The 16,307-nt window shown below is 32.3% G+C and overlaps 2 protein-coding genes across 2 annotated transcripts; both read left to right on the top strand.

The window, feature by feature from the left end:
• The first annotated feature begins 3,361 nt into the window (after positions 1 to 3,361).
• LOC112732824 (protein REVEILLE 5) lies at positions 3,362 to 7,504 on the top strand. The gene is made up of 8 exons (XM_025781640.3): positions 3,362 to 3,880; positions 5,040 to 5,097; positions 5,562 to 5,685; positions 5,778 to 5,969; positions 6,054 to 6,188; positions 6,350 to 6,459; positions 6,613 to 6,672; positions 6,943 to 7,504. The coding sequence occupies exons 1-8, from the start codon at positions 3,618 to 3,620 to the stop codon at positions 7,042 to 7,044; spliced, it is 1,044 nt and encodes a 347-aa protein (XP_025637425.1). The 5' UTR covers positions 3,362 to 3,617; the 3' UTR covers positions 7,045 to 7,504.
• Positions 7,505 to 9,381: 1,877 nt separating this feature from the next.
• LOC112732810 (CAAX prenyl protease 1 homolog) lies at positions 9,382 to 14,817 on the top strand. The gene is made up of 14 exons (XM_025781611.3): positions 9,382 to 9,605; positions 10,661 to 10,808; positions 10,919 to 11,003; positions 11,084 to 11,179; positions 11,788 to 11,853; positions 12,013 to 12,111; positions 12,247 to 12,360; positions 12,459 to 12,569; positions 12,764 to 12,826; positions 13,381 to 13,473; positions 13,601 to 13,714; positions 13,962 to 14,033; positions 14,143 to 14,208; positions 14,419 to 14,817. The coding sequence occupies exons 1-14, from the start codon at positions 9,575 to 9,577 to the stop codon at positions 14,533 to 14,535; spliced, it is 1,275 nt and encodes a 424-aa protein (XP_025637396.1). The 5' UTR covers positions 9,382 to 9,574; the 3' UTR covers positions 14,536 to 14,817.
• The last annotated feature ends 1,490 nt before the right edge of the window (positions 14,818 to 16,307 follow it).

Here is a 16,307-nt window from a genome sequence, read left to right as displayed (position 1 = left end):
AAATTTTTAAATATAGAAATCAGACCCTCCAATTTATAATTTATGTATCTTTCACACTTTTAAAAAACAACAAAAATTACAATGCTAAGGTATATCACTACTTTTACTTCCCTATAAAAAAAACCCTCAAGTTCAAGTGTAACCCTCTTATTATATCAATTGTGAATATAAAATTGGAGCTATGATTCTATGACAATACCTATTTCAACACGATTAGTTATCCTTTTGTACTTCTAGACAAAACTAGAAGTCTAGAACACTTCAAAGTGAAGGTACTAAGCTTTGTCCGGTAACTCCTATATATAAATAGTACAAGGATAGGGGTATAAAGGTAATTTCGTACCTCACTGAGTCCTCAATGTTCACCAGTCACCACTAAATTTATCTTGTTTCAATATTATATTTTGCTGTCAGAATCTTAGTATCTCACCCACATGACATTTCCAAACACTACAACTTCTATGTGTGAGACAATAATGCCTACATCTATAAATTGAAAAATGATTAGGTGTTCTAGAAATATTAATGTTTTAATAGATTTAGTTTTTAATTTAATTATATATATTTTGTAATAAAAAATAATAATTAAAATTATTGAATTATTAATTTTTTAGAGTATTTAATAACATTTTTTTATATATTTAATATTAAAATGATTTAGCTAATAATTGTTTTTAAGATATAAAAAATACTCTTTTTTATTAAAAGAAAATAAAAAATGAAAAATTTCAGATATATTAAAAGCTTCTATTTGTAATGAGAATTTTTTTTATTAATTATGTTGACCATATATACTTAAAGAATTTGTTAATAAGATGATCTATTTGAATGAATATCTTATCTGATTTCTGATAATTATTTTGAAAGGATAACGAAATTCGAAAAAAAAAAATACTTAATTTGGTCTTTGATTTTTTTTTTGAGATTGATTAGTCCCTGTACAAACAAAAAATAACATTGACTTTTTTTTATACAGAAATTAATTAATCTCATAAAAATAAAATTTAGAGGCTAGGTTGAGTTTTTTTTATTAAAGATTTTATTATCTTTTAAAATAATTGTCAGGACTATTTAAAATTTTTTTTCGATCTATTTTAAAATTAATATATAGTTTTAGATAGACTTTGTAGCATATATTGGCTTGTAAATTGTAGCCTTCAAAAGCATCCAAAGTTCCAAACCTTCCACGTTCTAACCTTTAAAAATTAATTTTTAATTTTATTTAATTTTTCTTTAGCACCTTGTTTATTTAATATTTTTAATGATAACGATAATAGTAAAATAATACTAATCATGGATATACTTGTATTAAAGCAAGTTGCAACATAGATTATTTTGTTGACACATGGAAAAAAAGTTGTTTCTTAAGCTAAAATTTATGGAGCCTAAAGTTAAACCTTCTCAAAGCTAAAGTAATATACTTTTCGATATTGCATTTCTCCTTACGTTTCAATTACCCCACAATTTTAATTATCACTTTAGAATTCGGATATACTATGTTAAAGACTATTGGATATTAATATTATTATATCATTTTCATTCAAAATATAATTAGTCAACTTAGGATCTTTAAAGCTACTCTTCCATTCATATTATTACACTATTACAATGTTTTCGGCCATGGTAGCAGTATTAGTTTCTAAGTTTCAAGTTGTCGTACTAAATTATGAGCAAACTTTGTGTTATTACTAGTACTTAATTATATTAATATATATCCCTTAAGTTGATACAAATTGTGTAATTTGTTTTAGTGGAAATTCAGGTGCAGTGACTACACGTGAAATTGATAGTTGAGAACAATTAGATAATTTAACTAATTTGACTAGATTTTCATCTAACAGCTCTCAGATATATATCAACTTCACGTGAAATCGACTTCACTTGAGTTTTCACAATTTGTTTTATAAAAATATTTTATATACAACAAAAATTAACTAAAATACTTGTAATGGACGATAATTAATTTTGTTTATGATAATAAAATAATATAAAATATCAAATACTTATTTTATTATACAGTAATTAATTGATAATTAATTTTTAATATACATATAACACCATCGTAATATTTTATGAGAAATTAAAGCTAATCAATCCAAAATATTAAATGAGTAAACCAAAATATTAAATATTTAAATGAGTCAATCATATTTTTCTCTCTTGAACATTTTATAATTATTTATATAACTAGAGCCTAAACTCTAAGGAAATAAAAACATAGTAAAAATTAGTTTTATATATATTGATATGGAATATTTCTCTTACCTATCTATTCCTAACACGTTTTGAGCCTAATTTACACATACCAAGTTTATAATATAAAGGATAAGAAGAGAAGGTCCTAATTAGGAAGTTAGGCATTGATACAATGCATTCAAATCACTAAATAGTTTATTTAGTAGGAAACATTATCAAATTCTTAGAATTGTAGGCTAAATACCATGCATCAATGCATATATTTCTTAAATGTGTAATTATTATTCACTAATTAAATATAAACACAAATGTAAGGCATGTCATCATATTAAATTACATAGCCTTATATTTTTAAAATAATTAATGATTAAATCAAATAGGATTACATAATATCAATTTATATTTATTCTTTTACATTTACAACATATGAAAAAAAAAAATTAAAACCTATTATATTAATATAAACTAAGCTTGTGACTAGCCTTAAGAATATATGACATGGGGAATTCTTCTTATGACTCTCAATTTCATAATGCTTTTAATGAATATAACAAATTAGGACCATACTTCTTCTTCTTATTTTTATTTTTTTTATTATGAGAAAATTTATGTTTCATAAAAAATAAATACTAAAACACAAAGTATTCTCTTCATTATTTTATAATAATTGTAATATTTTTATTTGTTATTTACTTATTTTCCAAATTATTAATAATATTTACACATATTCACTTTTATTTTTAAATAACGATATAGTTTTAAGAAATTGAAGTAAAAAAATTTCTATAAAAATAATTTTATCATCTCATATCATTTTTACAAAAATACTATTTGTAATTTAAAATTAATCACTAAAATTAAACACTAATATATTTATGTATAAATACATATATATTTTAATTTATTTTTAATATTTATTTATATTTTAATATATATTTTATATCAATGACTTATCATTACCAAAATACTTTTGATTTCTCTTAGTATATATATAATATACTTTTTAATTTTTATTTAATATAAATATTATAATAATGTACTAACGGATTATAACTCAAATAATATAATATTCTAACATTCATTTAAAAGTTTGTACGTAAATTCCCGAAAAGAGAAACCGCCACGGCCACTCATTATATGTATAGAAGCCATGTGCTGAGGGTATTATAGACATTTCACACCGCCATTTTCCTCTATAAAACCTGAGCCTCCCATTTCGATTCGAGAGAAACGAAAGATTACGACACACACAAATTTGCGATCCAAAAACGATAACGGACATCAGAAACAAGCAGACGCAGAGTTTGTTGGAAAACCCACTGACACAGTCACACACCCTAAAAAGAAGAGAAGGAAAATCTGAAACGCAATCGGAGTTGTACTTCGATTTTTGGTTCTGATTGAATTCTAAGGGTTACTTGATGGTGTCGGTGAATCCGAACCCAGCTCAAGGATTTTACTTCTTCGATCCTTCTTCGTCCAATATGGGACTTCCCGGCGTTAATCCGATGCCGCCGCCGCCTCCGCCGCAGCATGCTCCGGCAACCGTGCCATCAGCTGCGTCTTCCGCCGTTAACGTGGCGGAGGATCCGAGTAAGAAGATCCGGAAACCCTACACGATTACTAAGTCTAGGGAGAGCTGGACCGAGCAGGAGCATGACAAGTTTCTAGAAGCTCTTCAATTGTAAGTTTTTGAAATTCTTTATATTTTCGGTTTTAATTGAATATAAAAATTGGATTTTTATGGTTTTGGGATATCTGATTTTGTTTGTGTATTAGGTAAAGTTTGATACTGGTTAAATGTTTGGATTAGGATGAAGATGAATGGTGAGAATTGGTTATTTCTTTAGTATCTCTTCCCCACCACCTCCTACTTCCCTAATTATTGAATTTTATGGATAATTAAGATTGTGTGGATTGGTGATTGAGTTTTTGGAATTTCAAAATTTTTTTTATTGAATTTAGTAAAATTATGTTTGATATAGCCGATTTCAGGGAAGTAATAAATTTTCTCCCCCTTGTTGAAAGTTATCTCAGGAAACTTTAGATAATAGATCATATTTTGAGCTGCAAGTGAGCTAAATCTAAACCAAATGTGTGTTTTTCATGTTGATTAGCGAGTTTGATATCTCGTGTGATGACTTTGAACTCATTGAATGATAAAAGGAACACGTGGTTGATTGATCATGTAAAAATGATTATATTGTTAACACTGTATACCAATTTGGGGTCTCAGTCCTTTACTTATTTCCTTCTTCCTTATATTGTTTATCACAGTTTGGTTGCTAGGGTTCCGTCCCCCCACCCCAAAAAAAGTATAGGTTTTTTAGTTTTTGAGGGTTAAACCGTAGGAACTGTTTGGTAGTGAGCCTTAGAGGATATGCATCCCTTGTGAATGCATAGCATAGCACTGCAAAGGTGTGCTTATGGAGTTAGTGTACCTTGTACTAGAAGTCCCCCTTTGTTACCACATCACTACCAAAACCATTGGTGCTTTCAATCTCACACCTCTTGTGAGCTGGGAATGCACGAAATCTGCTTCTGAAACACGGAGCATAAAATTATTTTCTTGTTCTTTATAATTTAAATAACTATAAGATTCTGCTAAAATTAAGAATTGAAAGAAATAGGGTTTACAAGTCATGGATTCTTTCATTTCATACAAGTATCAGAAAATTAGTCATTGGTTTGAGTTTTAGGCGAAGCCATAGGATTGGGATTCACCACTTTATGAGATTGAATTACGCTATCCAAAAAAAATTGGTGCCTGTTATATAATGTGTTATTTTCTTGATGGTCTTGTTTTGCTTATTTCCTTCTATATTTCTCTTGATTGGTTTCAGATTTGATCGTGATTGGAAGAAGATTGAAGCATTTGTCGGCTCAAAAACGGTTATCCAGGTAATTATTAGTGTTACTGAAAAATAAAATTTAGAAGAGCAGAGAAGTAGTTACTGATGATTGCTGGGTAGTTTTGGTTTCTGTCTAGACAGTGAGAATGATTGACTTTATATTTTGTTCATTATTTAACATGATTGCTTATTTTTGAATTTCAAATAATGTATTTTGTTAAATTTATTCAGTTATATGTGATGATTGGTGCTATTCACTTTGTTTCTTATGTTTTCCCTTAAAAACAAATCTATTTACAGGAATAGGAATACACACTTGTAATTTGTTTCCTCGGTCACCTGAGGAAATGCTGTATATTAGATTATATTGTATTATATAATGTATGTGCGTGCTTCATCAATTTTCTTCTTTTGAAATGTCTAAACATTCATTGTGTGGTCTTATTTCTATCCTCTCTTCATCCTTCCATGAACAAATGTAGAATCAACTTTGCTTCTCCTACTTCTTGGCAGATACGGAGTCATGCACAAAAATATTTCCTTAAAGTCCAGAAGAATGGAACAAGTGAACATGTACCTCCCCCTCGGCCAAAGAGAAAAGCTTCTCATCCATACCCTCAAAAAGCTCCCAAGAGTGGTTAGCATCTATCTACATTTCATGCATTTCTTGTTTCTTTCTGTTGCGTAGTATTTAAATTAACACTGGTTTCTACTTCTGCATTTTATCAGCTCCTACTGCATCCCATGTCACTGGGCCATTGCAATCTTCCTCAGCTTTCATTGAACCTGCATACATTTATAGCCCGGATTCATCATCTGTGCTAGGAACTCCAGTAACCAGTGTGCCTTTATCATCTTGGAATTATAACACCATGCCACCAAGCAATGTGCCCCCAAGCAATGTGCCACCAGCAACTAAAGGTCTTTATTTTACCTCAATGCCACCTTTTGACATTTCAATATTAAAATATGAGGAGGCTTTTGCTGAACTTTTTGTTTTGACAGATGATATAGGATTGGCTGGAGCTGGACAAGCTGTTCCTCTTACTTGTTGCTATAGCAGCAGTAATGAGAACACCCCTCCAACTTGGCCAAGTAACAATGGGTTTGAACAAAGAAACCAGGCCAAGCCAATTAAAGGTTGGGATGGTATTTAAACTGCAACTAATGGTTTTTGGTTCTTGTTTTTGCAGCTATAGTGTTTGAATTGTGCATTGTAGTCATTTGTTATGCATCTGTTTCATACTATATATTATATGATGGTTGATTGCCCTGTTGACAAATTCATCTGTTCTATGCAGTTATGCCAGATTTTGCACAAGTCTACAGCTTCATTGGCAGTGTATTTGATCCAAATTCGACTAATCATCTCCAGAGGCTGAAACAGATGGACCCAATAAATATGGAAACGGTAATTATTCTCTAGTCCTTCCCTTGCCTTGCCTCCATATCATTCCTTTTTTTCTGCAGCGTGTAAAGATTCAAGGTTACAAGGGAAGTCTGATATTATGGTTTAAATTCATGGCCCCTCTGCTTGAGTTATTCACAAGGCTCTCTTTTGCAGGTACTGTTGTTGATGAGAAACCTCTCCATGAATCTAATGAGTCCTGAATTTGAGGATCATGTAAGTTTTGTTTCCCCTTTCCAATAAATGGCACTTTGGTACTTCTTCAACAGAGTGACTGTGCATGTCGATTTTTTATTGTATTCTTCAATCATTTGATAAAAGATGAATCTATTCTGAAGTTTAGTGCATTACTTTGTCCATGCTATGGTCGAGTTTTGTCCGGTCATTTTCCAGACTTTTCCAGCATCATTTTTACTCTCATCCTGCGTACTATAATATGGTGTACTGAGCTATTCTCTTGTTTCCCTTTTTTTTTAAACAATGCAGAAGAGGCTGCTTTCGTCATACGGAGCCAACTCTGAAGAGGCAAAGTTTGTCAATCCTTGCAGCAAGTTGCTCAAATCTGAGAGTGCTGTTCTAACTGCTTAAGGTGTTGGCGGAGAGAACATTTTCTGATGCATACAAAATCAGACATTTGAGAAGGTGGAAAGCGACAGAAGGTTTTGCTAGAAGAAGAAAAATGTAGGATGCAGATGCAAACGTGTATATAATACCGTATATATAGTTATTTAGGCATATGGTTAGGACCTTAGGTAAGGAAGAATCCTTGTTAGGCTTGTATTTATATCCTTGGAATGCCTTGGACAATTTGAGTGTCTTTGTTAACTTCTGGAGGCTATGATGTACAGTCTGCTGAGTGGTTTTCAGGTTTTGTGTGTTATGCTTTGAAAGCTCTCCTTTCTACAATGTAGTATATACAAGTAGGGACTTAGGATTGTGTGTATGGTGGTGTATATAAACCAATAAAGCCATGCAGCTTTTACTTTATGGTTTCATGCATTTACATATATTTTACATAATAAAAGTTTGTCTTGTTGCCTGGTCTAAATTTCTGCTGAAGTTGATTAAGCAGCTACTCGCACTTCTGAACAAAAAGGTTAGGAGGGGAGACATTCTTATACTATTATTAGGTTATAATTTTTAGTGTTTTAAATTTATTATAATTACCAGTTGTTGATGAGAAATTGGTGGTTAAAAGATTAAATGTACCTGAACAGACCTTTTTTTCTTGGAAAAGAACATTAGATGTTGAAGAATGAAATATGATTCCAAGTCCTAGGATCATAAATTCCTTAGTACCATGTAGCTAAGCATTTTAGCATTTAAGAATTTTGGTAAGGATTGTAGCATGTGCAATAACAGTGAGAAACAATTTCCACCAGTCACATAAGAATATTCCAACATTATTGTACTGGGCTTGTCTGGATTCTCTTCATTTTTTCTCCCTTGCTTTTTAGAGCCTCATGAATCATGATAATTCAAGGTCAAATTTTCATTTCATTCAATAACTTCTATCTTTTAAGATATTGATTGAGTTTTAAATTGTTCTTTTGGATTATAAGAACAACACAGTGTAAGAGTATTACTCTATCTTCATTGTACCTTCAACAAACTAGTGAGCAAATTTTTTCTGTTGATAACAATTCAAAGAAAGATGCCTTGAAGTACTTATCATGAGATGGGAATAATGTAGATACTCAAAACCATAGCTTTAAATTGAAACCTTTACACAAGTAGCATCTCTTAAAGTACTCTTTTTTTTGTGTGTATCCATTGATAAAAATTTATGTTCTTTTTTTATGTTGTGATGGAACTCTCACCAATATTATGGACAAAACAAGTAAAGAACAAGAACCGAACACTAAAGCCCACATTATTTTATTGATATGCAGACACATTTTCAATTGGTTCCACAATTTTACACTAATAACACTAGCTTAGTCATTACCAGTTTGTTATTATAGGTTGTTACTACTATAAATAGAGTTGTCTAGCACGGACTTTGGAATATTAACTATTGCCTTAGTTATAATATAAGGGGATCCTCAATATTTTCCCCAAGTTGTTTTATGAGCTGAAAAATCTGCTATTGAAATGTTTAGAAATGGAAATCAAAACTTAAGGGGACCTGAATCCCTTATCCGTATTTGACATGAAAACTTTTAATAGTTTGACAAGGTTAATACTTAAATCGTTTTATTTACATTGTTTAGATCAATTGAAAGCATGTATGGAAGTTTGTTTAAACTCCAAAATCAGACAACTAAAGTCAAAAGAAAAAGTTTATTCAAAATCATGCATTCAATTCATCCTCCAATGATGATTTTAATGCTAATGCTAATTAGTTAGAAAAACTTATCAAATACTTAAAGGAAATCATCTAAACCATCAACTATCTAGATTCTTGTTGGTAAAAAAAAATAAAAAAATACATGACTGAGTGATAATATTAAGTTTTATATACTAAAAATTTATTAAAAATAATTTTCTTGTTCTTCTCATGACTTAGTGACACGAATCTACAACCTATTAGATTTTTCAAACAAAGATGCCTTGTGGCAAATTTCATGAATAAATTAAATATTACTCATTTACAAATTACAACTTTTGAAGAAAGGTTATATTTTGACTATATGATAATAAATTTTCGTAAATCGATGGAATGTCTTATGTTTATTTTTTTTTTCATGCAAACCACTTCGAAATTTTACAATTTACATTTTCTTTTCTGTTTGCATATAAACCGTTTTTAAATCCTATAATTTATGTATTATTTTATAACTTGCTGAAATCAACAGTGGATTATATAAAAATAAAACAGGATTGAAATATAATTTTTTATAAATGAATAATATCTGATTCCATTTAATTTATTTATGTAATTACCATATATATATATATATATATATAAATGTATGTATAACTGTTGTGTGTCTTAACTCTTAAGTAAAACTGATGAATGGTGTGTTGACCCAAAAGTCCAAAACACAAACGGGTCAACCCAACTCAAAACCTTAAACCCAAAACCCATTATATATAAGCGGATTGGAAAACTAGTATCAGCTGAAAAGAAAAAAGACCTTTCCTTTGCTCCTCTTCTTCTTCAGATACTTCAGCCATGGCGTTCCCTTATATGGAAGCTGTTGTCGGTGAGCTCCTTCTTCTTCTTCTTCCTTCCTCTTCTTCTTCTCTCTCTGCAATGGCACTGTCGTAATTTTCCATTTCCTTTCTTACAAGCTAGGAATCGTTTTCAATGAGCTGCTGTTAGCTTTGTTGATAGAAATTTGTTTCATTTATTTCATGGTATGAGAAAGTTTCCATTTGTGATGAGTTTTCATGTGAATGACTTGTGGGAAGCTTAGGTTTTTCTTCAACTTTTCTCTGTTCTGAATTCAGGGGTTATCATAAAAATTTAGGGTTTTTTTTTTTAATTTCTCCCTATAAGGTGAAAATTATTTTTTTTTTCTTTAACCTTATGCGGATTATGAATCCTTCAATTTCATGGGACCTAGGAGCTACGTGCATTTCTAGGAACATTTGAGTTAGAAGTGTTGAGTTTTATGGATAATTGATATGAAAAAAAAAAAAAAGGCAAAACCTTGTGATCGATATACTCATAATTCTATATGTTCATATCTTTGTGGGAGCTAAATAGTGCATAGTTGACTAGTAGTTATAACTTCTAGCTAGAGTGAACTGAATTGGTCAAAAGCCACTCCTTGCAAAGTAATCAAACTCAAAGTTGACATAAACATGAATCATAAAGCTCATTTTGTAAAACTGTAAGACTCAATTTATGGACCTAAACTGGTAAATGAGAGTTTGATAACATTGTGGCCTTTTTTTAATATTATTTTTCCGATGCGAACATCATTGTCTTGTATTGCATTGCTACTCATTTGAGTGTTTCTTATAAATTAGCTGGCTTTGGTAGTAAGATGAAGTCCTTAAGCATCTTAAACCAAAATAGAACATGTTGATTATACACTCGTGACAATCTTCAGCGTTTTCTGGCTGCAGCTTCGAATAAATCAGGAAAATATCAATTAGAAAACGAAAAATTTGTTGGCAATGTCATATCAAGTGTTAATTCTGTATGGATTTACCCCAAATCAACCAATGTTGTGTATGACTGTGGTAGTATTACTTGTCAGAAACATATAGGATATACCTGATATATGTTTTTCATCTGATCCATTTTCAGGGTTTATGATCTTTATGTACTTCTTTGAAACTTACTTCGATATACGACAACATAAGGCACTCAAACTTCCTACTCTTCCAAAGACTTTAGAAGGCGTAATCAGCCAAGATAAATTTTTGAAATCCAGGGCCTACAGTCTTGATAAAAGGTTTGTCATTTTGTTTATCTGATATTCGTAGGTCTTCCTGAAGTTTGCTTCTATAGTTTTATGTGTTTTGTTAACATTCTTATACATGGAGGTTTATTTACTTTTTTCAGCTACTTCCATTTTGTTCACGAGTTTGTAACAATACTGATGGACTCCACAATCTTGTACTTTCGGGTGTTGCCCTGGTTTTGGAAGGTAAAAGTTTAATTCTTATGAAACCCAACATAGCAACTATATCATGAGTCTTGACCAATTAATCCTATTCTTGATTGCAGAAATCAGAACATTTGGTGACATTAGTAGGTCTGAATGCAGAAAATGAAATATTGCATACCCTTGGTTTTTTAGCTGGTGTCATGATCTGGTCACAGGTATGTACAAAATGCTGCAAGACCTTTGATAGAAATAAGTTTTATTGATATCAATATTTACGTCTTATATTCCATTACAATTTAAGTTTCTTGGTCCATCTTGCAAAATTATGGGAAATAAAGAGAGATGTTGGAATGAGATACGGCAGTGTGTTGAGTGTTACTTCCAATAGAAAATTGCCACTCAATATTCAAAGCAAATCTATTTGTGTTGCACTGTTGTATTTAAATGAATGGTTGGCAACCATACCCAAAAGCGAAAAACCTCAATGTTGCAAAGATGAGAGTTATTTTTTTAGGGTGGTCACAAATGACAAGAGAAGACCAGGAATAAGACTAGTAGAAGCCTTAGTAAGGTGTACAACAAAACGAAAAGCTGTTCAATAATTAGAGGTAGAGGGAGGCAAGGAAAAATTATTGATGACATTTAAGAATGTCCAAGGTTGAATGGCTTCTTTACAAACACGATTCACAAGAGGACTCAATATTATTGTTCGATCCATGTATTCAGCCCTTAGTTGGAGAAGGCCTTGTCGCTTTTGTTGTAGTGTTCAATTCACATCTTATATGCGAATGCATGACCTAAGCTTTACTACTCGTTTTTGCAGATAACTGATTTGCCTTTCTCTCTGTACTCAACTTTTGTGATTGAGGCCCGTCATGGTTTTAACAAGGTTCACGCTCTTCCTTTGATCCTCTTGTATTCTTTATTTGTTTTTAAAAATTTTATTTCTGTTTAATGTCTTATTTTTCTAAATGATAATATTGACTAGCTTCTATACATTTCATCTTCATAATGGTTCATGTTGTTACTTTTTTCATCTATTGTACAGCAACCAATATGGTTATTCTTTAGGGACATGATCAAAGGAATGTTGATAGCCATTGTAATTGGTCCACCTATTGTGGCTGCAATTATTGTAATAGTGCAGGTAAGATCCTGAGCGCTGTTGAAACAACCATCACATGTAAACTTTTCGTTGCAATATTTACTGTCATACTGTATATGTTATTACTGTTATTGTAATTTTAGAGTGCTTATATTCTATCTTCTATGATATTTGCAGAAAGGAAGTCCTTACCTTGCTATCTATCTATGGGGATTCATGCTTGTTCTTTCTCTTGTGATGATGACAATTTATCCAGTCCTGATAGCTCCACTTTTCAACAAATTCACCCCAGTTAGTATTTCAAAATATTAAATATTTTAAGAACAGTTTAGGAATGTGCAATATTTGATTTTTGATCACCACTCCCTTCATGTTTTGCTGGGGACCAGCTTCCTGAAGGTACACTCAGGGAGAAAATTGAGAAACTTGCTGCCTCTCTCAAGTTTCCATTAAAGAAGTTGTTCGTTGTTGATGGATCAACTAGGTCAAGCCACAGTAATGTAATGATTGAACTCCTTGAGATCTACTACTCCATTTCCTTTTCTTTTTCCTTTTTATTTGTTTATTTATTTATATGAGGATGGAACCACCACAGCTAAATACTGGCATAGGCTACAGGATGTTTTTTTCCCCCTCATTTTTGTTGGGCTTTTGTTATTAAATTTTTCTCAATATATCATTACATATATTGCAGGCCTATATGTATGGATTCTTCAAGAACAAGCGGATTGTCTTATATGACACATTGATTCAGCAGGTTTGAGATTACTGTTTTAAAAATTATTTTCATGTTTGTGATTGTTACACTTTCTTCTGAGTACATGTGAGGCTTTATGTAGTTATTTCTTTGAAAATCCTTCTTGCATTATTTCAAGCAGTGACATATTTAATAAATCTGGAATCCTTCTATGCATACGGTTGTCTTCTACTAATTGACTTGGTTTGGGAAAGTTAGTCTAGTTTAAGTTTGCATATTGAAGATTATAGCACTAATTTTTATTGTTTGAGAACTACTATATTTAAAAACTGAAGAACCATATGACATGACATTATCATTGGGGGACCAAAATGCAGATTTACTTATCATATGATATGGTAGGAAATTACAGTTCTTTTCCTTGTATTTGGCTACCATATGGAGGGCCTCGTATTCCTCATCCTCCCCTCCAACAAAAAAATTTCTTTTTATCCATCTTGATGAAACTCTAACAAATGTTTGCAAAAATTTCGGGAATATATTATTGATCTCATATCTTTAGTTGTAAAGTAGTTGGTCATGGTTGATTCACATTATCAAATGTTGTTTTACAGTGCAAAAATGATGATGAAGTTGTAGCTGTTATTGCCCATGAACTGGGGCATTGGAAGCTTAACCACACTGTGTATTCGTTTGTTGCAGTGCAGGTCTGTGTAGTAGCATTCTTTTTCTCATGCAACATATTTACTTTAGTCTTCTCCTATCACATTGCTTTGAGCTATTCATCGTCGAGTTGACTATTTTGCCTGATGTATTCTCTTCTGATTGGTACAGGTTCTTACACTATTGCAATTTGGCGGATATACTCTTGTGAGGAACTCAAGCGACCTGTTTCGAAGTTTTGGATTTGATACACAGCCAGTCCTCATTGGACTAATCATATTTCAGGTAATTTTCAAAAATCATGGTTGAGTTGAATAGTATAGCTACTTTCTGTCTGTCCATTGAAACCCGAAAAAAGACGAAGCATGTTATAAAGAAGCACTATAAAAGATGGCCACATTAATACATTTTTTTCAGCTAGTTTACAAGAGCTCGGTCACTCGAACCTCCTTGTTGACATTTCTTTACTGTAGTGTTCCAAATTTACTTAGAACGCCTTTGACATTTTCTTTTACCTGGCTTTAATTGGCAGCATACTGTAATCCCCATCCAGCACCTTGTGAGCTTTGGTCTGAATCTCGTGAGCCGATCATTTGAATTCCAGGTTACTCCCTTTCCTTATTCAGCCATGTGTTACAGTGGTGATGTTCTTGTTTTCTGTTTTCCAGTTTAAATCTCTCTCTTGTACTTATGTGTATCATCATCCAATGCAGGCTGATGCTTTCGCCAAGAAGCTTGGATACGCAGCTGAACTACGGGCCGGCCTTGTGAAACTACAGGTAATTCCATCTATTTGATGTTCTAGTTTCATATAAATGTATGTTTATGAATTTCGGCGATACATCTGATTCATGATATACTTAACATTTTATTCTTTGCTTGAAATTATGCAAAATTAATCAGTACATGGGTTTTGTTCCTGGTAAAAGATGGAGTAATCTTGAATCTTTAGTGCTGCATCTGATTGATTTTCTAATTGTGACTTTCAGGAGGAGAATCTATCAGCTATGAACACAGATCCATGGTACTCTGCATATCACTACTCTCATCCTCCTCTTGTTGAACGGTTGGCTGCGATCGACGAATCAGATAAGAAGGAAAAATAGGGAAAACAAACTATAGGTGAAGAGATTCAAAGCTTCATTGTACTCTAACTTGCAATGATGAGTGCTACAATTTGTTTGTGTAGTATATAGGTTTCAATAGCAATGCTTTGATGCAGAGTTCAAAGTTGAATCTAAATGATTAAGGCTCAGATTAGAGTGAGAGGAAAATAGAAATGCCTTGGCTGTGAAATGAAACTGAATTGAAGGCCCTTTTGATGTCTTAGCATGCTATTTTTTTAATGACTAACACCATGCCTTAAAAAAGATTATTTGATTTCTATAGTTCTGAATTTTGAGTAGTCTATAAGATTCTCTACTTTTCAGTTTCTGATGAAATTATTTAATGAAAGTAGTTTACATTTACATTTACATTTCATTTTTAAATCTCAATTGATTGATTGAATATTCTTGCTCTTTTAAGTGGATGATAGTAAAGCATTGACAAAAAAGAAACCTTATCTTAAACCTCAAGTCTTTCACTAGACAACATAGGAACTTCAAAAAGTGATGCTCCTTTCTCATTCAAAGCAGTGGTTTGAACTTCACCTATATGATCCCTTATGTGTCCTTAATTGGCTTCCAACTTTTCAAAGAAAACACCAGACATTTGCATCATATCTTTTATGACCTGCCCTACTTAGATGCTATCTATGTCTTCCTTTAATTGGTAGCATCTCATTACTTTTGAGTTAATATTCAAAATGACCCTTAAAATTTTACTCCCGATTTAATTTAACACTTGAATATTCAATCGACTTAAATTGTACCCTAAAATTTTAATGCATGTTTCAAGTTGGCCCTTCTGTTGTTTTGCTGTTTGTTCTAAAACGACGTCGTTTTACTCTTCCTCTTCTTCCTCCTCCTCAAGCAGCCATGGCTTGGGGTATTGCTTCGAGCTTCAGAAACCTCAATTATGGTCTCATTCTCAGTTTTAGACTCATCTCTTCTTCTGTTTTCATTCTCTCTTCATATAGTCGTTAAATCCATCACTCGTATTCTCCTTTTTTTCATGGCTTCTCTTCAATCCATTTTCAGTGATCAAGTAATCACCATCACCTTCATCTACCTTCATCTACATACGCATGAGCAACTTCTTCATTCACAACAACAACCACAACTTCTACTTCATTTCACTTAAAACTGATTCTTAATTATCATCATTATTATTATTGAAAAAGAAAATACAGAATGGGGGATAGGGTTCTGGTGCAACACTACAACCTCAACTCACCCTCTTTCTTCATCGAGATTCCCCTCCACATTCTCAAAGCCGTCGATGCCAGAACTACTGTCCCCTCCCCCATTGACCACATCGCCGACCCCATCTCGGACCTCGGTACATACGATTTTGCCGCTACCGTCGTGAATGCTGCTCTATTTTCATTTGATTGAAGTGGCTGATTCAGAGGCTGATTATTCCGGCCAAGACAATGGGTAAGAGAAAGAACAAGAAGATACAGTATAAGGAGGAGGAGGAGAAGGAAGGGGCGACGAATGGTGCACGTCAGTGCAGTGGTTAAGGTTGCACGACCCAGGAAGAGGTGGCAACAATTATGAATACGCAATGGTGGAAGGATGTTGCAGGAGCTTCTTGTTGGCGCCATGGAAATTTGAGATAATGAAGGAACAGGGAATTGGGCTTTTGAAACTAAATTTGCCACATCATTTTTCCAGCAACGAAAATGGATGGAAGAACCAACTTGAGGCACGCGTTAAAATTTCAGAGTACAATTTAGATCAATTGAAAATTTGAGGGTTAAATTAAGTCGGAA

This window comes from Arachis hypogaea, chromosome 2 (assembly GCF_003086295.3).
Source record: "Arachis hypogaea cultivar Tifrunner chromosome 2, arahy.Tifrunner.gnm2.J5K5, whole genome shotgun sequence".
Lineage (NCBI taxonomy): Eukaryota > Viridiplantae > Streptophyta > Magnoliopsida > Fabales > Fabaceae > Arachis > Arachis hypogaea.
Note: the sequence above shows the minus strand (reverse complement) of the source record. Positions and strands in the feature narration are given on the sequence as shown.